General features: G+C 39.1%; 1 protein-coding gene and 1 long non-coding RNA gene across 2 annotated transcripts in view; one reads left to right on the top strand and one right to left on the bottom strand.

Moving 5' to 3' along the window:
- The window catches only part of PTGFR (prostaglandin F receptor), a 45,170-nt gene extending 33,521 nt beyond the window's left edge, over nt 1-11,649 (bottom strand). Inside the window, exons 1-2 of the mRNA XM_035018223.1 lie at nt 11,322-11,649; nt 9,010-9,889 (exon numbers count right to left, since the gene is read on the bottom strand). Of these exons, the coding sequence (XP_034874114.1) occupies nt 9,010-9,807 (798 nt within the window). The 5' untranslated portion in view covers nt 9,808-9,889; nt 11,322-11,649. The remainder of the gene's footprint in view (nt 1-9,009; nt 9,890-11,321) is intronic.
- Nucleotides 11,650-13,287: 1,638 nt separating this feature from the next.
- LOC118019247 lies at nt 13,288-27,205 on the top strand. The gene is made up of 3 exons (XR_004681636.1): nt 13,288-13,329; nt 26,842-26,917; nt 27,114-27,205. It is a non-coding gene; the product is annotated as an uncharacterized LOC118019247 (long non-coding RNA).
- The last annotated feature ends 238 nt before the right edge of the window (nt 27,206-27,443 follow it).

Below are 27,443 nucleotides of genomic sequence, written 5' to 3' on the forward strand. Positions count from 1 at the left end.
TTACATGAATATCCAACATAGGCAAATCCATAAAGACAGAGAGACTAGTGGTTGCCAGGGGCCTCAGGGAGTGGGAAACAGAGAATGGGGAATGTGGCTTAATGGGTGTGGGGCTTCCTTTTAGGATGATGAAAATGTTCTAGACAAGACAGTGGTGATGGTTACACAACATTTTGAATGTAAAAAGCGTCATGGAATTGTACCCTTTAAAATGGTTAAAATCGTGAATTTTATGTTGTGTGAACTTTGTCACAATAAAAATAAATTATTACTCAGAAAATGATTTCAATTATGGGAGATCATGGTCATGAAAGGGAACACTCTACATTGTAACAGCTAAACTGAATGCATGTCTAAATAAAATGTGAAGAAGATGGTAGTTGTACTTAAAGACAGATCAGTAGGGTGAAATAAAAGGTCCAGAAAGAGCCAAACACATTTAACAATTTCATAATTATAATAAGGGTAGAATTTTAAAGAGTTACAGAAAGATCATTCAATAAACTATTTTGGGCTAGCTAGTTAACCATTCAAAAGAAAATTTATATTATTAATTTGCAAACTAAACAAAATAAAGTATAAATGTATTAAAAACATAAATACAAAAAATGAAAAAGCAAAAGTGCTAGGAAAAAAAGAAATGAATACCAACATCATTTCAGCCTGAGAAAAGTATTTCTGAACATGAAAGCAGTAACCACAAAAATACTTACTGATTCATTCTCTACTTTTATAAATTAAAATACTAAATTAAAAGGCTAACAATGAACATGGAAAAACAATTGCTTTTACAAAAACTGATTTTATCATTATTTTTATATATTAGCATTATCTGTTCTTTGTTATCCAAAGAGTTCTTGAAAATCATTTACAGAAACTTACATATTCACAAAAAAGAAGATAATGACCAATTACATAAGAAAAAGAAAGTTCATTCTATTAATCAAAGAAATTAAACCAATATCTTTTCCCTATCAGATGAGTAAAAGTATGCACTCAGAATGCTAATAGTGGTAATCTCTAGAGATTGGGAATTGGAAAATTTTTTTCTTAATTTGAATGTGTAGTTTACTGTATCTTTTTTACAGTAAAATTTTCTACTTAGAGAAAACATTGCATTTTTTAAAGTAGCTTGAGAGGATATGATACACAAAATTTAATGTTCCTTAATAAGGAAAAGATACCTGTGGAAATCAAGAGAGGCCTTTCCTTTCCAGTGGAGTTCCTAAGACACTGGAGTGCCTCTCTACTCACTTGTAACTCCTACACCTGGCTTTCTGGCTTTCTGCCTCCTTCCTTGCCTTGTCCCTGCTCGTACCCCCCACCCCACCCCCACTCCTGCATCTGTCTCCCAGTCCTTCCTGGGCATTCCTGTGGGTTTTGTTTTCCTTGTTTTCTGGTCCTCTGCCGTGAACATAAATGCAAGCAGTAAAATAAAGGAATGTGTAATCATAATAACAATATCAACTACTGTTGTCGCTGCGGCTACAGCAGTGTTCTTATTGAATGCTTATTAATGCACCTTTGGGCCCAGACGTTCCTCCACTATTTACTAAAGCAATTAATACAGCAGTTGACCCTTTGCCCTGCTCCCACACAAGGCCAGAAAAATACAAACAGTTATATTTATCCCACATTAAAAGTGGAAAGAGAGGGGCGCCTGGGTGGCGCAGTCAGTTAATCGTCCCCTCTTGATTTCGGCTCAGGTTATGATCTCAGGGTTGTGAGGTCGAGCCCACTTAAGATTCTCTCTCTGCCTCTCCCTCTGCCCCTCCTCTCCCTCTCTCCCTCTCTAAAAAAATTAAACATTTAAAAAAATTAAAATTTAAAAAATAAAAGTGGAAAGAGAAGGAAAAGTATGAATTAGAGGTTGGAGAGGGGTGCAAAGACCATGAATAAAATGAAGAAGCTAAAAGAGATAATTCCTAGAGGGTGCCTCAGTAATATTTTCTCAGATCAAGTCTCTGTCTCTGCTTCACTGTTCACCTAGAGAGACAACCAACATTCCGCTAAGCAGAAGTCTGCCAAATGAGCAAATCAATGAGTAAATTAAGAAGTACATTAAAGCATAAATGATTTTTTATTTTCTTCATTTCTATTACTAATGTTCACAGCAATCTGTTTTTCTCTATTTTCAGTCCTTTCCAACACTTTCTTAACGTAAATTCTTAGAAAAACTTGGTGGTTTTTGTAATGCTTCATTTCACCCACATTTATTTCTCTTCTATATTCTGAGTCACTTTTCTTACCAAAAGACAGTATAAAATACTGATTTGAATTATTAAATTGTTATTATCTGATTTATTTTTTCTGTTACTCATGTGTCATTACTTGAAAATTCTCCTAGCTTTTAATATTAATTTATCACGACCTGCTGTGTTCTGATATGGTAAAAGTCTGTCCCAAACACTGTTTATTTGTACATTTTTTATGTCTCAAGGAATTATATATGTTATTAACTCTTCACTCCTTGGTTTTTATAATTTACATGATTTCACCTAGGATCACATTTATTTCCAGTAATTTTTCCTCCTAAATGATGTACTATAGAAATTTTTCACTCTTATGTTATCAAAAATCATCTCATCCATATATATTCACAAAAGGATACCTGTTATTCTCTTATAACAGAAAATATAATCAAATATCTTCATACTTCAATTTCCTACACATGCCCTCTCTTCTCATCTTCTACAAGTATTGTTGCTTACAGCATAGATATTGTGACAATTCAATCACTGAGATTGTTACTGTGTTATCTAAAACACTGCGTTGCACAATGGTAGGATGCTCAATAAATATTTGTCAAACCTATAAACAAATAATTACTTGTGGGCCACCAAATCAGAAGGCACAGCAACCGACTAGAGCATCCATTATTCATTTAATAACTAAAAAGTGCCTTCAATTGTCTCATTGACAAAGGCATTGTCTGGCAGCAGTAATATTTAATAGTAACAGCAACAATAATGATAATAGTATAATAACTGCAGCATACGATACTATGTCAGGCACTATTTTAACTTACACATATGAATTTATTTAGTCCTCACAACAACCCAATGAAGCATTACAATACCTATCTTACATATGAGGAAACAGGCACAGAGTGGTTATGGTCACATAGTCAGAAAGTGGAAGAAAGAAGACTCTTCTTAGCTCTCAGGGTATGTCTTTTACTTCCACTAAGTTACAAGCTCTTTGAGGAAAGAGCTTTATCTCTTACTCCCTGGAACTACTCACAACCCGAGCATAGTGCCTTATACGTAACAGTCTCAGTAATTTGGGGCTAATTTTAACTTGATCCCAGTAATTTATAAATTAATACCTTATAAATGATTATCATTATAAAATATTAGAGTATTTGAATTCGAATAATATACAAAAGATTAGCAGGCAACGTTTTTATTTCTGGTGAGACAGTGAAATAAGGAAGGGTAACCCGAAACTTAGGTGGAAAGGTCTAAGGAAAGTTTTCAGAAGCTGTGAGCCCCCTCCGCTCCTTTCCGCTGCTACCAAACCTTCTTAATAGAGAACATGGAAAACACCTGAACGAAACACAGATGATTAATTTTCTAATTGAGATGGTGGGTGGAGGTAAAAGCAATAGACTTTTCAAGGATTTTTGGATTTTCGATTTACTACAGGCCACCCACTGTCTTATGAGATGTAGGGAGGTCAAATCATTTTTTCTGATAGTACTTTTAAGTAAGTCGTAGTATTATAATCCGTTCACAGATGTACAAAATCAGCTTAGAGTGACTCCCTGTCACAGCCGAGAGGTGGTAGGGATGGGACCCTATCCTCCCTGCCTGTACTTGAATAACAACAGCACCTTAAAAAGAAGGCTTGATTTGGAACTGTGCACGAAAAGCTAAAATGAATCCTTTTCTGTCATCCAGTTGTCTCTGTCTCCTGCATCATCACACCACAACCACTCCATTTTGGCGTTCCGCCATCAGCAGGAGTGAGAAAAACCACCTCCCTGTCTGCACGAAGCCACAATTGTATCCACTCTTCTATGGCATTACCATCCTTACACCCAGGACAGAGGGTGGACAGAATGACAGTTACACAAGCTTTGAAAAGTAATACTTGTAAATGTCAAAAGATAGGTTTCTCCTATTGGGTGAAGTCTTCTCTAAATATAGAACAATGGCATTGATGCACCAAGTAAAATTTGGTGTGGCTAGAAATGCCTTCCCAAGCAGATATAAATGGAAGGTATTTTATACACCTCCTGAAAGGATAAGACTAAACAAAGTTGGGGCACCTGGGTGGCTCAGTTGGTTAAGTGTCTGCCTTTGGCTCCGGTCATGATCCCGGTGTCCTGGGATCAAGCCCCACATTGGGCTCCCTGCTCAGTGGGAAGCCTGCTTCTCCCTCTGCCTGCCACTCCCCCTGCTTGTGCTCTCTCTCTCTGTCAAATAAATAAATAAATAAATAAATAAATAAATAAATAAATAATAAATAAATAAATAAATAAATAAGAAAGACTAAACAAAGTTAAACCTGGCAACCTAGAGAGATTCTGGGCACATTAACATCTTGAATTGTTCTTTAAATGTTTTGGAGCTTAATAAAAACCCCAAGACACATTAAGCCAGAAGATTTTTATATCCAAGAGGGTGTAAATCTAATCCACATGTTTCTGATTCATTTACTCTTGAATCATTCAAGCAATGTTTTCAAGTGCCCTCTCAATGTCTATGGTATCTTTGGGCATTTTTATAACTCTTCCTCCTTAAAAACAGGAAATCATGTTTTGCCAAGAGTAAATTAACTTAAAATACCAAAAGTATTCCACACCACTGTACACATCTAAAGCAACGGACTTTTATGAAAATTCTCAACTTAGCAATATCTTCTTTAATTGATTGACCTTTGCTGGACCAATCTTACATCATACACTTTCATGGAGTGAGATAATAAGCTTGAAGGAATTCAACTCCAAAGGTCTTTACATAGCCCAATATGTTAATCAAATCACACTGTAAACCTATCTGTAATATACTTTATGTTTTGATAATGTATGAACAACTGGACTTCTGAGAGACTGTGCTAAGCCAGACTCTGCAGGAAAGAGACTTTGAGACAGAGATCTGCCTGCAGGGAGTGTTCTGGGGGAGTGTGAGGTCGTCAGGGAAGCAGGATTTGGCAAAGGGAGAAGCAGAGCTCAGTGCAGTTGCAAGAAAACCTCAGCAAGCTGTGAAGCATGGATGACCCTTCAGAAATGTCCTAAATGAGGCAAGGGGGCCAGGGTTTTATATCTCCGCATCCACCCGTCACTGTGCACAGAGTGACAAAAGAAGGGGGGGCACCACGGTCAAGGCAGCTTCCTTTGGCTGAGGGTAATTTCCCTGTGAGAGCAAGGCTCACCCATCATTTGCTATAAGCCCTCTAAGATCTGTTCATTATGATGCCAATACCTATAGTAATTTCAGTCAAACTTCAATCAGCTACCCAACTTTTTAATTTATTGCTGACAAACGTCTTAGTGACTAAATGTTTAACTACACTGGCTAGAAACACTAGCATTAAGAGTAAATAATCTTTTAAAAAATCAAGTTCAAACTTTATATATGCAAGAGAACATATTTCTTGGGTAAACTCATCTATATAAGAAATCTATTTACTTTTCATATGTTTTACTCTTCTTTTCCCAAATCAAAATTATCCTCTATCCCTGAAGAGAAAGTGAACAAATGTATGTCCTTCTAGTAAAAGATTGCTGAAGTTTAATAGTGTCTAGAGTTGCTGACTTAGGGAACAGATTAAAAATTACCATTTGGTTTCAGTATTTGCCTAATTAACTCTTACCTACAAAATTGAGAATCCACATTCTGGTCAATCATTTGCAATCTTTGGACATTCATATTACTTAAGTTACAGTCAACCAGTCAACAAGTATTTATTGCTCTGCCAAACTGATGAAATAAGCATAGCAATAATAATAAGTTCCTTTTAGGGTCATGTATTCTAGAACGAAACATTAAAAAGAATCATTACTTGTATAAAGACAAAAATAATATTAAGAAAATGTTACTTGAAAGGCTGGTAAATGTTTTTTTTTTTCCCCCTCACCCTAGAAACATCAAAAGAATGTCTTCAAGATTTATTTATTAAGGAACCATGATTCACCTAGGATACACAAAAGACAATGACTCTTAAAGAATTTTTGTATTGGGTGCCTGTGTGGCTCAGTTGGTTAAGCGACTGCCTTCGGCTCAGATCATGATCCTGGAGTCCCAGGATCGAGTCCCGCATCGGGCTCCCTGCTCGGCAGGGAGTCTGTTTCTCCCTCTGACCCTCCCCCCTCTCCTGCTCTCTCTCTCTCAAATAAATAAATAAATAAATCTTTAAAAAAAAAAAAAGAATTTTGTATTAATTTGTTGTTAAATGAAATGGTAAACTAATAAGTGCCCCTTGTAGTTTCCTGCATTTTTCAGTTGGGATTATAATTAAATGAATTTATATGAGTTCACCATGTTTAAAACAATAAAACCCAGATATTGTAAAAGTTTCAATTTTAAAATTTTAATGAGCTATAGCTTAAACTAATATTATCTTTGTGCTACATTTCTAAATCTTAATTCCTGAAAACATTTTCTCTTTCGGAAAAATAACACATTAAATTTTAAAAATTAAAAAAAACAACCACAGGGGATTTTTAGGGCAATGAAATCATTCTGTAGGATACTACAATGGTGGACACACGTCAATCTTCATTTATCAAAGCTCACACAATGTACAACACTATGGCAAAACATTACAGACTTTAGTCAGTAAGAATGGGTCATGAATTGTGACAAATGTACCACACCAAAGCAATACTTAATAATAAGGATAACAAAGGGGTCAGTGGGAACATGAGAGGGTATAATGTGAACTCTGTGCTTGCCACTCCTTTCCCTGTAAACTTGAAACTACTCAAGAAAAAATAAAGTCTATTAAATAGAAGGAGGAAGAGAAAACTCAAACAACATGATCATCTTACCTTTGTATTGGTTGAACACCACCATCGAGATTAATCAAGTATTCTCTTTGTCATCAGCTACAAATTTAAATAGTTTTAGAAATTATGCCATTATTGACAAGGTCCGATACAACGAATCTTATCAAGCACAACCACTATTACCTGTATTACTCATCGGCTCCATTTAGCGTGTACACCTGTACCTTTGGTCCAGTTTGAGGCTTAAAATGACAGTGATAACAGGTCAAAAAGTGGGTGCAGATGTTCATCCAGATTATAAATCCAACACATCATACTCATCAATCGTAGAAAGAAGGCACATGATGTAAAGTAGGGCACTGGGGGAAGCTGTCAGCATTATAGGACAACTATGGGAATCCAGAAGTTTGATTTCAAAGGCATTTTTAAAACTTCTTAGTTTTTATAATATAGGGTAGAGAGTGATGGCTCAGTCATTAACACCTATGCAATTTTTCCTAAGCATTGAAGGAAAAAAAGGGAAATGTTTCAAAGGAGACTCAAGTGCTGGGTGTTACTTGGCATTCCCAAACCTGAGATTTTTGACTCGGGTTCCATTTAGAGCGGTCTGATGGCCTTAACCTAATGCCAAAGGCACAAGTGTCCAGACCGCAGAAGTTATACATTTTTTAGTCAGAATTTGCTATGAAAACCCAAGTCTCCACAAGGGAAACCTGGAATGCAAAGAATGCTTCAAATAAAATATCAATCCATCAAGACACATCTGTGGTATATCCACTATGCGTCTAACACAGAAATAATTCTCACACTAAAAAGCATTTTAGAAGTATTGATCCACTGGTGTCATAGGTATGTTGATAATTCGTAAATAGAACATAGACCTCGGAAAATGTTTCACAAAAATAAAATTATGTTCCCAGTAGAAATATGTTCAAAATATGAACTAAACAGTTCATAAACAGTGAAGGAAACCAAAAATTCAGGAAGAGAAATTAGAGAAAAACATAAATTCAAAATACCCATGATGAGCATGAAATCTTGCGACCTCCCACAGTCTCATAGCAGTCAAACTATCAATCACTCCTATTTCTCAGTCAAAAGCCAGAACTAAGGGGACTGAGAACAAACAAAAACCAAAGCACAAGTGATTACCTCGGTTGTCCAGACCACCTGTCTCTCCCTGAGCTCCCTCTTCCATTGTTTGCTGGTTCTCTCTGGGGCGATGACCTTCATTTAAAATGTTTTTTAAATATTTTAAGGTACCTCTTTTCTCACCTTCTTCACATTCTCTTTCCAATCCCCAATTCATTTCAGTGCTACTCACACTCACTTTTTATTTTGAAAAGCTACTCTATTTCAAAGTTTAGGGGAAAAAAAGAAGTATCCTCCTAAGGGAATTCCCCTTGTCAAGTGGCATAAATTAAATTTCAAGAATGAACGCTGAAGTGATTCCAAGTACTGATAGAACTGTTCTCTGCTATTCAGATTCAAATAACTAGACTATGAGCACAGATCAAATCCCTGCTTGGTTTCACCTCAGGCCTCCTGAAACGACAACAGGCAAGCCTCAAAATGTTGACTTGCCACCCACAGACCCAACCCAGCCTCCCTGGGCTTGGGTTCCTAGGACCAACCCAGAACATCATGAAAAAAAATTTAAATGACCAATATAGTTGGTCATTTTTTTTCACATTTTAGAAACTAATCCTATTAAGTATATTAAAACTATGTTGCTCTGTTAAAATTATTTTATCCTCTTCTGCAAGCAGTTTACAGTATAGTTAGAATTGTTTAGCAAGACATTTCTTTCAACTCAGGACTTGTGGGAAAATAACCATGTGTACCATAAATAGCTTAATCCTGAGCCAGACTTGCCACCCACAGACCACTGAGCCAGAGCTGGGTGCTGAAATAAGTTTTGAATAGGAGTAAACTCCAGCATTTAAAAGACTGATGCCCATCAAGACCAACAACTCTGGAAAAAGACAACAAACCTTGTATTAAACAGGGAAAAATGGAAGAAAGCAGAAATTGTCAAAATGTTAGGCTCTTACCAGAAATGGACTCCAGCAAATGCAGGAGACACACATTATAGCCAGGAGCTGGATGACCATTTCAAAATGATGAGACCTGCCTTGTCTGTGCTGCTGACTTTTAAATTTAACTCTTAAAAGTGTAATTCCTGTGATGGCATTGCACAAGAACGAAACGCCAAGGGCTAAGAGCCCCAGAAAAGAAAAGAGAAGAAGATAAAACCTATCTTCCCAGTCTTTGATGTGCTCTGTTTTGTAGAAACACCAGGTCCTCGATGCTTGAATTTTATAGTTTCGATGCCCAAGGATGGGTAGCAAAGCTATGAAAACAGCAAACAAGCACACTCCACTCAACATCATTTTCACATGTTTGGATGTAATTTTCGTAGAATGAAATATTGGCTTGGTGACTCCAATACATCGCTCAATGGCCATCACACTGCCTAGAAAAAGTGGGCACAGACCAGAGAATACCATGCAGATACCAAAAATACTGCAAAGGATGTTCGACTGGTCAAAGCGGATCCAGTCTTTATCAGAAGCATATACAAAGACCGCTATAGCTCCATTGATGAGGTGGCCAAAGAAGTCTGTGATGACCAGGGCACTGGCCAAAAGCAGAAACGATGCCTTGGACTTCTGTCTAAATCTCTGATAGGCCTTCATGAGAATAGCAATGGCAAGGCTGTTTGATAAGATCCCCACTGTCATGAAGATGATTGAAAAAAATACCGAAAACCGGTTTTCCGTCTGGCAAGTTGTATTTGAAAGGAGCCCAGCTGCAGGAGACACTGGCTGTTTGGAATTGTTCATAGACATTGTTGTGGAGATAAAAAAAAAAAAAAGCTGGCCACTCAAGTCATCTCCCTCTCAGCACAGTGCAGGCTTGCAGTCCGGACATCTGTAGCATAAAGACAGAGGAATGGTGAGCACTGGATAACTGCTCATCTGACATTTAAGACTGACCGGCCCAGCACCCCGCGGTGGGACTCGGATGTATCTGGCCTATCATAAGCAAGGCTGCATCATACCACAGCAGCACATATCTGCCCCCCCTTCCACATTGCATCTTCAAGGTAATCAAGCTGCCAAGATTGAGACTCCGTTCGGTGCACTCTGTGGCCCCTCTGCAAATGGGTACCTCCTAAATCTCCTCCTGACCTTCATAGGCACCCTAAAACTTGTGAAGTTTACAACATCACCAACAAGATTAGATTTAAACCCAACAAAGTTTTTTAAAGCATGCTCGTCTATTTAAATAACGAGGTGACATTTAAAGTTTCTGCTTTTTTCTTGGATGGGCTTTGTCCCCAAACTGCAGATTATTCTTTAAGTGTTTGTCAGGCAGACAAAACAGTCTTCTTCAAACTTTGGCAGGGGACAGAGTGGACCTGCAAACTCACTGATGTTAAATGGGGCTTCTCTCAATACGTTCTAAAATTGTTAGCTTTAGATCAAATTACAGCAAACCACACACATGTGGGACCCATGGAAGGTCGAGTGGTGAATCTCTAAGAAGCTCTTCTGGTCCAGCTAGCACCTGTGCAGAAATCCTGGCTCGCGACAGGAAAGGAGGCAGTTCGTCGTGCTCCCCGTGAGAACGTCTGCCTACATGCTGTTGATCAAGTTACAAGCTTCAGGGTAGCAACGTCTCATACTAAGTATTCATTTGTATTCATTTATCGTTCTTTCCGTAGTGTGTTGAGGCCTGAGTCATAGACCCTCCATACCCATGACCACAACCATACGCCTCGAGCTAATTCGATTGAGGTTTCCCCCGAGCAGCTTTCCGGGAGGCTGGGAATTACCGAGCCAGCCTTCCTGGGCCGGACGGGAGTGGAGCCGCCCGGGCTGCCCGAGGACTGCCGCCTGCTCCGGGTCTTATAGCTCAACTTTCGCCGTGACTACCCCAGCGCCCCTAAGCCTCTGCTTGCAACATCCTTCCCAAACCTAACTTGCTGAAACTTTCTGCTATTGCTCAAACGCCACAGGGCCGGTTTCCCTCCCTCCCTGGGGGGCGCCAAAGGCCTGCGCGGGCCCGGGTGCGGGACTCCAAGGGTCGCCGGCCAGGAACCACCGGACGGGAAGGAGATCTCTCCGTTGCTCCTATTCCCTCCCCTGAGACCCTTTGCACCCGCAGTTCAGAATCAGTTCGGGTCAGCCGGAATACCCCTCTCTCTGAAGGTCTCCCCAGCTCAGGGCATCTGGTCCAAACTTGTTGCCAAGCTCAGACTAAGGTGCCCTCCAGTACCGCCGGGTGAGGGTTCCACCTCGGTGGGGTGGAGCATCCGGAGGTCGACCCGTGGGAATGCAGCCGCTGGAGGGGTGGTTACCTTGGCATCCCGGGCCGCCGGTAGGGCTCTCGGCGGAGAAGGGCGCCCCGCTCCGAGTGCCATGGCGCGCCGGGCTCCGCTCCGCCGCCAAGGAGGGCTCCCCCCGCGCAGCCCCGCGCTCCCGCTCCGGCTCCGGCTTCGGCTCCGGCTCCGGCTCCGGCTCCGCTCGGCCGCGTCGCGCGTCCCTCCGCGCGCTCCCCCAGCGCGGAACCTGCGGGCGCACAGGGCTCCTCCGGTCGCTCAGCACCCAGCGGCGCTCGCAGCCTGGGCGGGATGGAGAGCGCGGGTGACCTCCGCCGCCCCCACCCCTCCTCTCCTCTCTCCTCTCCGCCCCCTGTGCCAGGAGCCGGGAGCCCGACCCGGAGAGACCAGGGCTCCGCGCTCAGATGCTACGGCATATGCACCAGCATCAGAGCCCCAGCCCCACCACTTAAGGAAAAGTTTTGTTTCAAACTCCTGTTCAATCTAAAGGCGCCATCTCTAAAGCTGCAAAATAGGAATCGGGAGAGTCGAGGAAAGCCAGCTGTCGTGGCAGCGTGTTGGACTGTCACATTGTAGTTTGCTGAGTGAATCCATCCCAAATCCAGCTCGAAAAAGATCAAGAAATCAGGCAGAAAGAAAGAGACGGTGTATTTGAGGAAAGGGCTTAGTGGCCGATATCCCCAGGGAGTTAAAAACAAGTATTTAAGCCACGTGTTGTAAAGGAAAACAGTCACTGCCTTGGGGTTCACTGTCGGAGGACTGGACTATGTTTCTAACTTTCTAAGGAATGTGAGAAGGGAAAGGGATGAGAAGTATTCTTGAAGGACACCTGCAGATAAGGTATTAGTAACATTTTAATGATTTTTTTAAAGCCCAATGTTGACAGTATTTCTAATGGTATGTTTACCCAGAGAGTTGTGAATCTAAATTTTGTGGAGATCATTTTATTATCAAGTGAAGAAATACCCACTACTTCACTAGGAATTATGATTTGGGTCATTTTAATACTGGAACTGCTTTTTGCCAATATTGTTCTGATCCATACCTACTGTGTCTCATTTTTCCAGCTAAATACTTACAGGAATCTATTAGTGACCTCTGTTCTTTTTATTTTAGTAAAGTGTTCCACCACCTATGTGAAAAATTAGTGCCACATGGAAATAAACCCTCTTTACTCTGTTCTAAAGTCAGAAGGGGCCTCTAAATTCCTGGAAATTGAAAAGGATCATAAAATGCTAAAGTGAGATAAAATAAATTAGCCATTAACTATAGAAAAGAACGATTGCACAGTTTTCCCCTGTGGTAGATATTGAGGGTTTTGTTAATAATATGATCATAACTTGTAAAATAAACTGTTACTCAGGTGGTCAGGGAATTGAACAATTTGACTAATCAAAGGTTAGTAAAGGAATATTATATCTAGATGGCCAGTATCCAAAGAACAACTCTGTGATAAACTACACAGAAAACGTGAATGCCATAAAGCACTAGTCTTTCCCTCAATGATTAAGAACACTTAATCACATTACACTGCGATTATGTCTCTCTCACTGAAATGAATTCCTGCAGAGGTCTTATTCATCTCTCCACCCTCACCTAGGACTGTGCCTGGACACTTACCAAATGCTGTTTGAATTCATCAATGGTACAATCAGTATTTCAGTATTATAGTTTGAGATCTTGAAAACTCTTCATCTCTCACTGGAGCACCTCACTAACATCAGCTGCTCTGTCTACTGGGGAAAAAAAAAGTAAAGAAAGAAATCTCATTAATATAATGTCAAATCATAACATGCATTATGTAATATATTTAAAACAATAGAAATTTGTTTTTCAAAATACTACATAAATCCTTTCTTTTTTCTTTTTTTTAGAGAGAGAGTGAGAGCACAAGCAGGGGAGGGGGCAGAGGGAGAGGAACAAGCAGAATCCCTGCTGAGCAGGGATCCCAATGCAGGGCTCGATCCCAGAATCCGAGATCATTACCTGAACTGAAGGCAGAGGCTTAACCAACTGAGCCACCCAGGTACCCCATAAATTCCATTTTTTAAAACAAATTATCTACTTTGCATGTATTCTTGGAGTTTCTTTTTTAGAATCCACTCCTTAATCCAGACGCATTTCACTTGAAGATCAATAAAAGATTCCAAAGCACTGACATCGCTTCTCCTCAAGATAGAATATGTTACTAGTAGCAGAGCAAGTACTAATTGGTATGGAAGATTAGACACCTATTGGTAAAAAAAAAAATTTATACACGTGTGTGTTGGGGGGGTTCTGGCCTTATGGGACCCAAATCTGATCCTCTATTCAAAGTTCCCAAAGGCGGCCTTTGGCTGCTTATATAAGGAAGAAGAGCTGGTGATTCTACAGATAAGAGAAATAAACAGATCAAAAAAAAAAATTAGTGGGGCCTGGGTGATGGCTCATAAACTCTTCTGAAATGTGGTAGTTGCTATTGGTACTTCTCCTGAGAAGTGGACACTCTCACAAAACTATTCATTGATAAAGTCATTCAACGAATTTTTTGAGCACCTACTTCGTGTCAGGCACGGTTTCTCAGTGGCAGCGATACAGCTGTGTGAACAAAGCTTACAAAGCCCCTCCTCTGGTGTGACTTCTACGTTAAGGGAAGGCACTTACTTTGGGGGAACATGTGCTGGAGACCTTGCAGTGATTTTAGATGTTCAGGATTCCCTTTGTGTTCAATGGAGGCAAAGCTGACGTCAGCCAGTCTGCACAGAGCTAACATACCATGACAGGTGTGTGCTTGGCAATCACCTACACTCAGAATTAGATGCAGGACACTTTGCTCGTGCACACTGTAATTAAAGTCAGAGAAACAGGGACTCAGTGACACTGAGGTTGCAATAAAAATTCCATAAAAGTTAAAGGGAGTGTTGGAAGTTGAATTTTATGGTTTTAATAAAACTGTCTAGAAAAGCTTTTCTGGAATTTGCCATTGAGATTAATAGTAGAAACATGCCCTGATTTGGTAGTGATGAAAATAATAACATCTTTTGTCTTTTTATTTTTATTATATAACTATTTGATACATGAAAAGTAGCATATGTCACACATTTGAAAATTGTGAATTATAAAAAAATAAACACCCGTGCACCTACTACCTAATATAAGGACTACATTAGTTTCCTAGGGCCGCTGTAACAAAGTACCACAAGGTGAGTGGCTTAAACAACAGAAATGTATCGTCTTTTACAGTCTGGAGGCTAGAAGTCCAAAATCAAGGTGTTGGCAGTTTTGGTTCCTTCTAAGGGCTGTAAGGGAGAATCTACTCCATGTCCCGTGCCTTGCTTCTGGGGATTTGCTGGTATTCTTTAGCGCTTCTTGGCTTGTGGATGCATCACTTCAATTTCTGCCTTCATCATCATATTCCATCATCCCTGTGTCTCTGATCTCATATGAGGTCTTTTAAGGACCCCAGTCATATTGAGTTAGGGGTCCACCCTACTCCAGTATGACATGGTCTTAACTAATTACATCTGCAACAACCCTATTTCCAAATAAAATCACAGTCTGAGATACTGGGGGTTAGGACATCAATATATCTTTTTCTGGGGGGGGGGAGCAATTCAATCCATAACAAGAACTATGCTAGAACATTAATAATATTGCTACATCTATCTGCATATTTCTGCCTCCATTCCAATCCTCTGTATCCCTCTGTCAGAAATAAGAGAGATAACCACTATCCTGAATTGTGTGTTGTCATCATTCTCTTGAATTTCATTGTTTTATCACATAAATATGCAGATGAACCAACATATTATTTAAATTTCCTTATCTTATGATTTAACATTCCTTAACTTTTTTCATACAAGATTTATAAGATTTGTGCGTATCATTGTATGCAGTAGTCGTTCATTCTTTAACAAACTTCTATAATACCTCAGTGTTTGGCTCTCCAAATTTTTAAATTATTCTGTCAATAACCTCGGGGTTATTTCCAATGTTTTATTCTCAGGAAATATTCTGCTATGAGTATGGTCTCATGCCCTTCACCTTATATAGGAGTTTCTCTAGAATATGTACCTTGAATAAAATTACTGGGTCATAGGGTATGAGAATGTTCAACTCGACTTTACAAGATAATGCTGAAATCTTGTATCAATTCACACTCCTTAAATGGTGCATAAGAATTCCTCATCAGCCACATTCATGATAATGGCTTGGAATTGCCTAGCTTTTTAATTATTACCAGCAGATGATGGTAAAATGATATTACATTGTGGACCTAAATTACGTTTCCCTTTTCATTTAATTTATTCTGCTGTGAAATACCTGTTTGTCTCTTTTATTGGGTTGTTTGTCTTCTTCTCATTAATACTTTTGTGTTCTAGATACTAACCCCTATCAGTTAATGTTTTGAAAACATCTTTTTTTCTCCAAATCACATCTTGCCTTTTCATTTTCTTATGCTATCATTTTTTATGAGCTGATCAGTTTTTGCATATTTTTTATTTTGTATTTCATACTTTTAATTGAAGTATAGGTGACATATAATATTACAGTAGTTTCAGGCATACAATATAGAATTACCATACAATTCAGGAATTTTACCTCTGTGTATTTACCTAAAGAAAATAAAAACACTAATTCAAAGATATATGCACTACTACATTTATTGCAGCATTATTTACAATAGCTAAGATATGAAAGCAACCTAAATGTCCATCACTAGATGAATGGATAAAAAAGATGTGGTATATATACACAATGGAATATTACTCCACCATAAACAAAGAATAAAATCTGCCATTCACGACAACATGGATGGACCTAGAGGATATTATGCTAAGTGAAATAAGTCAGACAAAGAAAGACAAAAACATATGATTTTATTTATACATGGACTCTAAGAAATAAAACAAAAACCAGCAACAACAAAAAAGAGAAACAGACTGAAATACAGATAACAATCAAGTGGTTGCCAGAGGGGAGGGGCAAAATAGGTGAAGGGGATTAGGAGCTACAAACTTCCAGTTATAAAATAGATTAAGTCATGGGGATGAGAAGTACAGCATAGGGAATATCATCAATAATACTGTAATAATGTTATATAATGACAGATGGTAACTATACTTATCCTGGTGAGCATTTTGTAAACTATATAACTGTCAAATCTGTTTTTAATTTTCATGTTACCAAATTTAAATATTTTAAGTTTTATCTCTTGTGTTGTATTTTAGCATTTTTGTGTCAATTTTTTAAAAATTTTAATCCCAGTATAGTTAACATATGGTGTCATATTATTGTCAGGTGTACAATATAGTGATTCAATAATTCTATACATGATTCAGTGCTCAAGATGAGTTTACTCTTAATCCTCATCACCTCTTTCATCCATCCCCCCACTCACCTCCCCACTGATAACCTTCTGTTTGTTTATAGTTAAGAGTCTGATTTTTGGGTTGTCTCTTTTTTTGCCTTTGTTTTTTTCTTAAATTCCACATACAATTGAAATCATATAGTATTTTTCTTCCTCTGACTGATTTCTCTTAACACTATGCTCTCTAGCTCCATCTATGTTGTTACAAATGGCAAGATTTCATTCTTTTTTATGGCTGAATAATGTACCACCTCTTCTTTATCCATTCATCTATTGATGGACACTTGGGCTGCTTCCATTGTAAATAATGCTGCAGCAAACATAGGGGTACATATATCCTTTCAAATTAGTGTTTTCGTATTCTTTGGGAAAATACCCAGTACCATGATTACTGGATCACAGAGTATTTCTATTTTTTTTTTTTTTTTTTTGAGAAATCTCCATCCTGTTTCCACAGGCTGCACCAGTTTGCATTCCGACCAAAAGCACAAGAGGGTTCCTTTTTCTCCATGTCCTCACCAACACTAATTCATTTATTAGTTCTAGTAGTTTTTTGGTGGAGTCTTTAGGGTTTTCTCTCTGTAGTCTCATGTCATCAGCAAACAGTGAAACTTTTACTTCTTCCTTACAAATTTGGATGCTATTTATTCCTTTTTCATGTCTGATTGCTACAGCTAGGATTTCCAGTACTATGCTGAATAACAGTAGTGAGAGTGGACACATTTGTCTTGTTCCTGACCTCAAGGGAAAAGCTCTCAGTTTTTCCCCATTGAGTATGATGCTAGCTGTGGTTTTTCATGTAAAGACCTTTATTATGTCAAGGTATGTTCCCTCTAAACCTACTTTGTTGAGGGTTTTTATCATGAATGGATATTGTACTTTGTCAAATGCTTTGTCTACATATATTGAAATGATCTTATGGTTTTTATCCTTTCTCTTATTGATATGATGTATCCCATTGATTGATTTGTGAATACTGAACCACCCATGCATCCTAGGAATAAATTCCACTTGATGGTGGTGAATGATTTTTTTAATGTATTGTTGGATTCAATTTGCCAGTATTTTGTTGAGGATTTTTGTATCTATGTTCATCAGAGATATTAGCCTGTAGTTTTCTCTTTTTTGTGGTGTCTTTATCTGGTTTTGGTATCAGGGTAATATAGGCCTCATAGAATGAATATGGAAGTTTTTATTCCTTTTTTATTTTTTGGAATAGTTTGAGAAGAATAGGTATTAACTCTTCTTTAAATGTTTGGTTGAATTCACCTGTGAAGCCATCTGGCCCCGGACTTTTGTTCGTTCGGAGTTTTTTTGATTACTGATTCAATTTCATTGCCGGTAATTGGTCTGTTCAAATTTTCTATTTCTTCCTAATGCAGTTTTGGGAGGTTATATGTTTCTAGGAATTTACCCATTTCTTCTAGGTCATCCAATTTGTTGGCATGTAATTTTTCCTAACATTCTCTTATAACCCTTTGTATTTCTGTGGTATCAGTTGTTATTTCTCCTCTTTGATTTATGATTTTGTTTGAGTCTTCTCTTCTTTTTTTTTCCTTGATGAGTCTGGCTAAAGATTTATCAATTTTGTTGGTCTTTTCAAAGAATCAGCTCCTGGTCTCATCAATCTGTTTTATTGTTTTTTTAGTTACTATTTCATTTATTTCTGCTCTAATCTTTATTATTTCCTTCCTTTTTTTTGGATTTGGGGGGGGGTTTATGTTATTTTTCTAGCTCCTTTAGGTGTAAGGTTAAGTTGTTTATTTGAGGTTTTTCTTGCTTTTTGAGGTAGGCCTGTAATGCTATAAACTTCTTGGAACCACTTTTACTGCATCCAAAGATTTTGGACCATTCTGTTTTGATTTTCATTTGTATTTTTTTATTTCCTCTTGATTTCTTGGTTGACCTACTCATTGTTTTATAGCATGTTATTTAACCTCCATTTATTTGTGCTCTTTCCAGATTTTTCCTTGTGGTTGATTTCTAGTTTTATAGTATTATAGTCAGAAAAGATGCATGGTATGATTTCAATCTTTTAAATTTGTTGAGATTTGTTTGTGGCCTAATATGTGATCTATTCTGGAAAACGTTCCATGTGCACTTCAAAAGAATGTGTATTCTGCTGTTTTAGGATGGAGTGTTCTGAATATATCTATTAAGTCCATGTGGTCCAATGTGTCATTCAAAGCCTCTGTTTCCTTATTGATTTTCTGTTTGAATGATCTACTCATTGATGTAACTGGGGGGTTAAAGTCCCCTACTATTATTCTACTATTCTCAATTACTTCTTTTATATTTATTATTAACTGTTTAAGTATGGGTGCATAAATATTTGCAATTGTTATATCTTCTTGTTAGATTGTCTCCTGTATGATTTTATGGTGTCCATCTTTGTTTTAAAGTCTATTTTTCCCAGCACAAGTATTGCTATCCCAGCTTTCTTTCCACATCCATTTGCATGATAAATGTTTCTCCATCCCATCACTTTCAATCTACATGTGTCTTTAGGTCTGAAGGGAGTCTCTTGTAGGCAGTATATAGATGGGCCTTGTTTTCTTATCCATTTCATCACCCTAAGGCTTTTGATTAGAGTATTTAGTCCATTTACATTCAAAGTAATTATTGATAGGTATGTACTTATTGGCATTTTCTTACTTGTTTTTGTAGTTCTTCTCTGTTCCTTTCTTCTCTTTATCTCTTCTCTTATGATAAGCTGGCTTTCTTTAGTGATGTACTTGGATTCATTTATCTATTTTTTGCATATCTATTACTGGTTTTTGATTTGTGGTTACCATTAGGTTTGTATGTAACATCTTATGCATATAGCAGTCTATAAGAAGTAGATGATCACATAAGTCTGAACCCATTCTTTACTCCTCTCCTCCCACCCCCTTCCCCATGTTTTAAGCATATGATGTCATACTTTACAACCTTTTGTGAGACCCTTGACTGATTTTTATAGATATCTTTATTTTAACTACTTTTGTACTTCCTACTTTTCTTACTCTTACTATCATCTTTTTTTCCACTCAAAGAATTTCCTTTAACATTTCTTGTAGGCCTGACTTAGTGGTCATGAATTCCTTTAACTTTTGTTTGTCTGGGAAACTCTTTATCTGTCCTTTTATCCTGAATGATAGTCTTGCTGGACAGAGTATTCTTCACTGCAGATTCTTTTTCCTTCCAGCACTGAATATATCATGGTACTCCCTCTGGCCTGCAAAGTTTCTGCTGCAAAGTCTGCTGATAGCCTGATGGGGTTTCTTTTGTATGTAACTGTTTTCTTTTCTCTTGCTGCTTTTAAAATTCTCTCTTTGTCATGATTTTGTGCCATTTTTATTACTACATATCTTGGTGTGGACCTCCTTGGGTTGATCTTGTTGGGGGCTCTCTGTGCCTCCTGGATCTGAATATTTGTTTCCTTCCCTAGATCGGGGAAGTTTTCAGCTATTATTTCTTCAAATAAATTTTCTGCCCTCTTTTCTCTCTCTTCTCCTTCTGGGGATTCCTATAATGTGAATGTTATTACACTTGATGATGTCTATTCTCATTTTGCATAATTTTTTTTTTCTCTAACCTGCTCAGTGTGATTGCTATCCACTACTCTGTCCTCCAGGTCACTGATTTGTTCTTCTGCTTCCTCTACTCTGCTATTTACTCCATATATATTTCATCTGTATGTTTAATTTCATTTATTGTGTTCTTTATCTCTGATTGGTCCTTTTTCATCCCTTTGTTAAGGGTCTCACTGATGTCCTCCACTCTCTTTTCAAGTCCAGTGAGTATCTTTATGATCATTACTTTAAATTTTCTATCAGGCATATTATATATCTCTATTTTGCTTAGGTCTCTTGTTGTGATTTTATCCTGTTCTTTCATTTGGGACGTATTCCTCTGTGTCCTCATTTTGTATAACTCTCTGTGTTTCTGTGTGTTAGGAAAGTCAGCTATGACTCCTGCTCTTGAAAGTAATGACCTTATGAAAAAGATGTCCTGTAGTGCCCTGCAGTACAAAGTCCCCTGTTGACCAGAACATGGCACTTTAGAGGTATCTTCTGTGTGTGTTGCATGTGCCCTGCTGTTGTGGCTGAGCTAATTTTTCCTTCAAGTCCATTCATCTCAGTGGCTCTCTTTGCCTCTTGTGGGCAGTGTTTTGTCCTTGTGGTGTTAATGGACCAGTCTGGGCTGCCTTGGGCTTAAGTTGAGTCAGACCAGGTATTTGCTAGAGACGTAGTCACACCAAACAGCAGAGTGCTTTCCCTGTGTTGTCCCCTAAGAAGTATTCATTGGTGGGTGGGACCTGCCATCAGACCAGCTGTCTTCCCCCAGTCCACTGCTGGGGCCTCAGTCTGACTGGTGTGTGTGGTTATCCTTTCTTCTCCCTGGGGCAGGAGTCACTTTGGAGTGGCACTGACCTCTGTCAGGGCTGCTTGCACACTACCAGGCTTGTGGCCCTGGTTTGGATGGGCTCCAGCCGAGAGCATGTTAAAGGGGGTGGATCCAAAAGATGCATGGGGACAGGGCACACAGTTTTAGAAAGGTTTGCATGCCAGTTCTCTGTAAGAGGGGACCTGCCACTGCCACTGCCAAGACTGAAATCAGCCAGGTTGGAAGAAGCAGATCCATAAAGTGAACATGTCAGAAGATGTGTTAGAAAGGTCTGCACTGGTCTTCTGAGAGAAGGGATCCACAGCACTGGGACCAAGGCAGGCCTGGCTGGAGGGGACAGAGCCGTTGAAGCACAGCAGGGGGTGGGGGGCATGGTGTCAGCAAGTTAGGTAGGGAATGTCAGTGCCACAGTGGTTCCCTTATGTGGCTATAGGTTTATGCTGGGCAAGGGGAGGGAAATGTTACCTGCCAGCTCCTTTGATCCTGAAGGAGCCTTCCAATGATCTCTGTCCTTCTAGGACATGCTCTGAGATTAGTAAATAACTCTGCTTCCCATATGCTCTAGGCATTTTTCAAACTGCTGCTTCTATGTTTTATCTCCAGGGACTATTGTACTGTCTCTTTAAGGGCAGGGCCTCAGTTCTCTCTTGCCATCCCCCCTCTTCCAAAGCCAAGTCCACTGACTTTTAAAATTCCAGGTTTTAAGTCCTGCTGGTTGTAAGAGTTCATGAAATTCAGCCCCTCTGGTTTTCAATACCAAATGTTACAGGGATTCATCTGCCCTATGCAAGCTTCCCAGTATGATAGTCTCTTTCTCTCCCCTCTCTGTGCCCACAAGTCCCTTCCCACCTCACCTTCCCCTTCCTACCATCTCTGATGTGGCCTTTTCTCCACATTTAGTTGTAAGGTTTGTTCTGCCAGTCTTCATGTTGTTTTCTGGGTTATTTACAGTGATATGGGTGTTATCTAGTTGTATCCATGGGACAAGGTGAGCTTAGGGTCCTCCAATTCTGCCATCTTCCCAGCAATTCACCCCTTGTATCACATTTTAAAAGCTTTTCCAGATTATAAAGATATTCTACTATATATTTTCTAAACATTTTAACATTCTTGCCTTTCATATTTAAGTCTTCGATCTTTCAGATAATGATTTTTGAGTATTATGTGACGTAGGAATCCAGGGGGTTTCTCCATATAGATACCTGGTTTTCATGATGTTATTACTAAATAATCCCTCTATTATGGATTGAATTGTGAAGTCCTAAACCCCAGTACTTCAGAATGTGACCTTCTTTGGAGATAAGGTCAGAGGTAGTAAAGTTAAAATGAGGACATTGGGGTGGGCCCTAATCCAATATGACTGATGTCCTAATAAAAAAAGGAAATTTGGAGATAGACACACATACAGGGAGAACACAAGGTGAACATGAAGGTGGTCAACTACAAGCCAAGGAAAGAGAACAGAATCTTTCCTCACAACCCTCAGAAAGAACCAACCTTGCTAACACCTTGATTTTAGACTTCTAGCCTCCAGAACTGTAAGACAATAAATTTTTGTATTTAATCCACCCAGTTTGTGGTATTTTGTTGTGGCAACCTGGGCAAACTTGTATGCCCCCCTTCATCACTATTCTGGAATTTATATCTGTCATATATCAAGTTTCCATATATTCATGGGAAAACTATTATTTGTTGACTGCCTACCATATAGTAAAAACTAGTGTAGATACTTTAATTATGTTATAATACTTAATCTTCTAAGCAAATGTAGGAAGTCCAAGTAGCCATCATTTCTCATCTGCATTATGGCAGCAACCTCCTCCTAATTGTCTCCAGGCTTGTTTGACTCTAATCCATTACCCTGTGCAGTCAGATTCATCTGTTGAGTAGGGGTTCCAAGACCAGACTGGCCAAGTTCATGTTCAAGGCCCTCTGTTTATAACTAGCTCCATAACCTTAGGAAATTACCTAATTCTTTTATGCCTTGATTTTCTCATCTTAACAATGTAAAAAATAACAATACCTACCTCATGGACTTGTTATAAGAATTAAATTAAGTTAAATTAGGTAAGTGCTTTGAAGAGTAGCTGGTGCTCCATATGTGGTAGGTATTACCATACATTTATAAACTGCAAATATGGTTATGTTGGGCCCCAACTTACAACCTTGAAATGGCTTTCCATTTATCATCATTTCCCCTCAAGCAGGTTCTCTGGGGCCTCAGTTCGTAAGAGGTTAATTTCTTAAAAACATTAATTAGGTTTGGGAAAGCTATTAAACAAATGTGAAATGGAATTGTTTATTGAAGAACATTAACAGATACTAATGTGCATTGTGAATCTTCTGGAAGGGACAATGCTCAGCAGTTCCTCTGGACTCTGGTCCCAGTGGGAAGTACTGTTTGGGAAGTGCTATTGTCACTCTTAAGATCTCTGAATGCTTTAACATGGTTTTCAAGGCCCTTCCTAATCTATTCAGCTACTTCTCCCCAATGCTTAACTCTCATTCTTCAGCCCTAGAACTCAATGCCTCAGCACCACTGACATTCTCAGGTCCCGAACCCTGTCTCTTGGCCTTCATTCCCCCCTATATTTAAGAATCTTCCTTCAACCCCTCATGCGTTGCCTGTCTCCTATTCAGGCTTCAGGGTTCAGCATAAAAAAATAACTTGCCTGATTAGAATGGCAAGCGCATGTGACAAAACCAAGGCTATCTGACCACAAAACCCATACTCTTACCAACTCTTCATATTGCCTCTAGGTTTAATAAAACATAAAGTGCTGTCCTTTATGTACAAGGTTTGTTTCCACTAATCCTACCACCCGAAGGACAGATGCCTGTATTGCTTTTCTTTCAGTGCAAAAAGTTTTTCAATAATCCATCTACATTCTTTCACAATATCCAAGACCCAACGGTGGCACATTTTTAGCACTAATGTTTGTGTTAACTCTTTATGTTAACAAGAGTTCTTCATATGTCAGAATAGAAAGTCTGTGAGGTAAAAAGGAGGGAATGATTGGAAGGAGGCAAAATAAAACAATAATATTTTATTTCCCACCCAGCACTGACAGGCTCTTCCCATGTACACATTAACACCAGCAGGTAGTTATTTTTACCTTTATTATTCAGAGAAGAGATGGAGAAACCAAAGCCCAGAGAGCATAAATTATTTGCCCAAGATCACACAGCTATGCTGAAAGTGAGATACAATCCAAACCCTGAAGTGCCCAATTCCCTCTGCTTCATTCAGGGAGAGGGGGCAGTGCAGACCCTCTTAAACTTCCTGTCTGTTCCCACACGTCCCTTCAGCCTGGACTCTCCTCCCGGCTCCTCCCCTCAGAGCCCTGGGTGCTTATCACTATTTGCTATTTATTCTAAGAATTAGGTGGATCTTAAAGTGAGCAAGGCATTTGTGCTAAGGACATTTAAGGTAGCTCCAGTTTCTGCCCTCAAGAAACTTAAAATCTAGAGTGGCATGCTAGTTCTTGTTAACACCTCTTCTCTTTTTCTTTTTTTTTTTTTTTTTTTAACTTTTCTTTCCATTTCACCTTCATCATTTTCCAGGCTCCTATTTGCTCTTTGGAACTTTTCCTCCTGACTTATCTGACTTCAATATTTGATATAGGTATCTAGGATCCAACTAAGAAACAAATTTAATCTACCTAGTAAACTTTTTTTTTTAATGCCCCTGAGTACGTGGCTACTGGGTGGTGCAGTCAGTAAAGCATCCAACTCTTGGTTTCGGCTCAGGTCATGATCTGAGTATTGAGATCAAGCCCCTGCCAGGCTCTGTGCTCAGTGCAGTCTGCTTGGGACTGTCTCTCCCCCCTCTCTCTCAAATAAATAAATCTTTAAAAAAAAAAAAAAATGGACCTGAGCAGGGGAGACACAAGACATATAGTGTATGACAAGAGTAAAGGTAACAAGCAAGAGTTTGTTGCATGGAAGGGAGTGGACCAGATGCAGCATCATGGAAACGCCTGAAGGCAATGGGGACCCCAGCACAAAGCACCAAAAAGGAGCACGGTGTTGTTCACGTTTTTTGTTCATGCTTGTATATGAAAAGATATAGAATTTACATCTATTGAGAACTGACTATGTCTCAAGTACCATGCTAAATGCTTTACTTGTAGATTCAACTAATTTTCACAAGAACTCTATGCGATCTTCATTTTGCACATGAGGCAACAGAGGCACAGAAAAATTAAGGGGTGAAATCATGTAACGGTAGAGGAGAAACTCAGTGTCAGATCTGTTCAGTGCCTCCCTTGACCTTAATCGATGGCCATACTGCCTCACTGAAAATGATAAACAGCAGCCATAACCCCCCTGCACACTGCAGTTGGACACACAGGGTTGTCCACGTATTGGCAGTTGTCATGAAACTTCCTTTTGTGGTCAAGTGGTTATCAGGGTCATCTTGATTTCTTGACTGCATTCAATACTTGCCCACCACTTTTACATGAAACCTCACTTTAATGAAGCTTCAAAACACCAGTATCCAAATCCAAAGCAAATCTACAACTACCATGAAGGATGATGAGACCATCCTTGGAAAAATAAAGAAAATCATACCTTAAAAAATTGAAAACTCATCTCTTGAACTGCAATTTAAGTAAAGAGAGCTTGAAGGGGAGAATATTGATAGCTTGCTATTCCTCTAAGTCAGCACAAAGAGGGAACCGCTTTCCATAAAAGATGGAGCCATCATAGCTGTGGAAACAGTATCAAAAAGCCGAACTCCAGAGTAGGGACTAGCTTCTTGGGTATGTAGCCAGTGCCACCTTGAAATTCTGAATCATTTTTGTTTGAATTTGTGTTTTTAAGTGAAGTTCAATGGTACAAAGGAGCATGCACAAGGGGCTTAGAACCTCTGGCTCCTGCACAATCACATCTTCCTGGGATGGGCCTCCCTAGAACCAGTCCACCATGACCTAGTCCCCTGTCCCACACCCCAGCCAGCCTCCCCCACTCTATCACTATCTGTAACTGCTGTCACTCTTCACCTACAAAGGGGCCTTGCCATGAGCTTCGGTAGGGTTGGGGTCAGGCACACACCCTGTGGCATCTTAGGCCTAGCTGCTGCCATTCCCATTCCAGGTGAGATCTGTCTTGGCCAGGATAGGGGCAAGCCTCTGTACCTCATCCAGGCACTGAACCATATCCTGGCACAGAGGTTTAAGATCTTTAGGGGCTGTCCATCTACCAGGGGTTGGGGTCGTAGGCCTATGGAAATAAGGGACCCCTGGCTTGACTCCCATGGCCTCAGCCCCCTGCTGGGATGCTGCTTATAGGTTTTTTGGCTGATGGGAAGAGGAACTCAGTAGTAGCCATGAGGCCCAAGCAAATGCACACACACCCCAAATCATGGAGCAGGACCCTTGAGTGCCTGTGATGGTCTGTCCAGCCCCATGAGTATCCTTGTGCCCTGAGCGCCCCCACAGTTAGCTCCATGCCTGAGGAATCTTCTCTTCTTCCTTCCTACCTTCTTCATTCTGTCTTAAGTTTATCTCTGATCAGCTAGAGGCACCTTCCAAGGACAAGCCACAAAATACAAATTGTGTAATTTTGGTGACTCCACACAAAAGAAATGTTCTGATATTTGTTTTTGAGTTGGCATTGCACAATATAGAGATGAACAATAAAATTCATGCTAATAATTTAACATTTTGAGTTTTATTTACTTAGAACATCAATTAGCAAATAAACACCACCATGAGAAGTTGAGAGAGACACGAAAGAAATGAAAAAGCTTTATATTCTCGTACTTTTTCCCTGTTTTTGGCATTTCTTTCTCAGCTTCCACACTGAACACTGGATCTTAATCGTCTATACAGCCCCTGTCATAGTGCCTAATGCAAAGAGTAAATATTTGGTAAGTGAGTGAATAAATTCCTATAACAATTTCTCCCTTATGGAACTAAGATCTTTCTACCTGCTAAACTGACAAAAGAGGCTGGGTTCTCTGTATTCTTGTATCTTCCATAAAACTTAGCACAATTCCTTTGGTGGTGTCCATTGAAGTGTATTGAATAATTATATATACATTTGTGTTTTTCCCTTGTCTCTAGACAATATGAAGAGGACAAAAATTATAGGCTGAGTAAATTAAAAAATACTCTCGAATTATCCAACACACAAGGCAGAAAAAGAAATGAAGAGGAAAAGTCATTCTCAGCTGAATCATGCAACTAATTACCCATATTTTCCCCAGTATGTTCCATGTCCGGGCAGAGCTGAAGATTCACATCTCGTTTTCTAAGAGCCCATTATAACGTACTCTCACATGGTTGACATTGTTTCATCTATTGTAAAATTTTTAAATATCAAATTGAAATCCCTGCATGGTCATGAATTTCTTTTTTAAAGTTCAAAAAAGTGCTGGCTTTCAGAGTTTGACT

The sequence above is a fragment of the Mirounga leonina genome, unplaced genomic scaffold (assembly GCF_011800145.1).
Source record: "Mirounga leonina isolate KUSES-001 unplaced genomic scaffold, KU_Mleo_1.0 Mir_173, whole genome shotgun sequence".
Taxonomy (NCBI): domain Eukaryota; kingdom Metazoa; phylum Chordata; class Mammalia; order Carnivora; family Phocidae; genus Mirounga; species Mirounga leonina.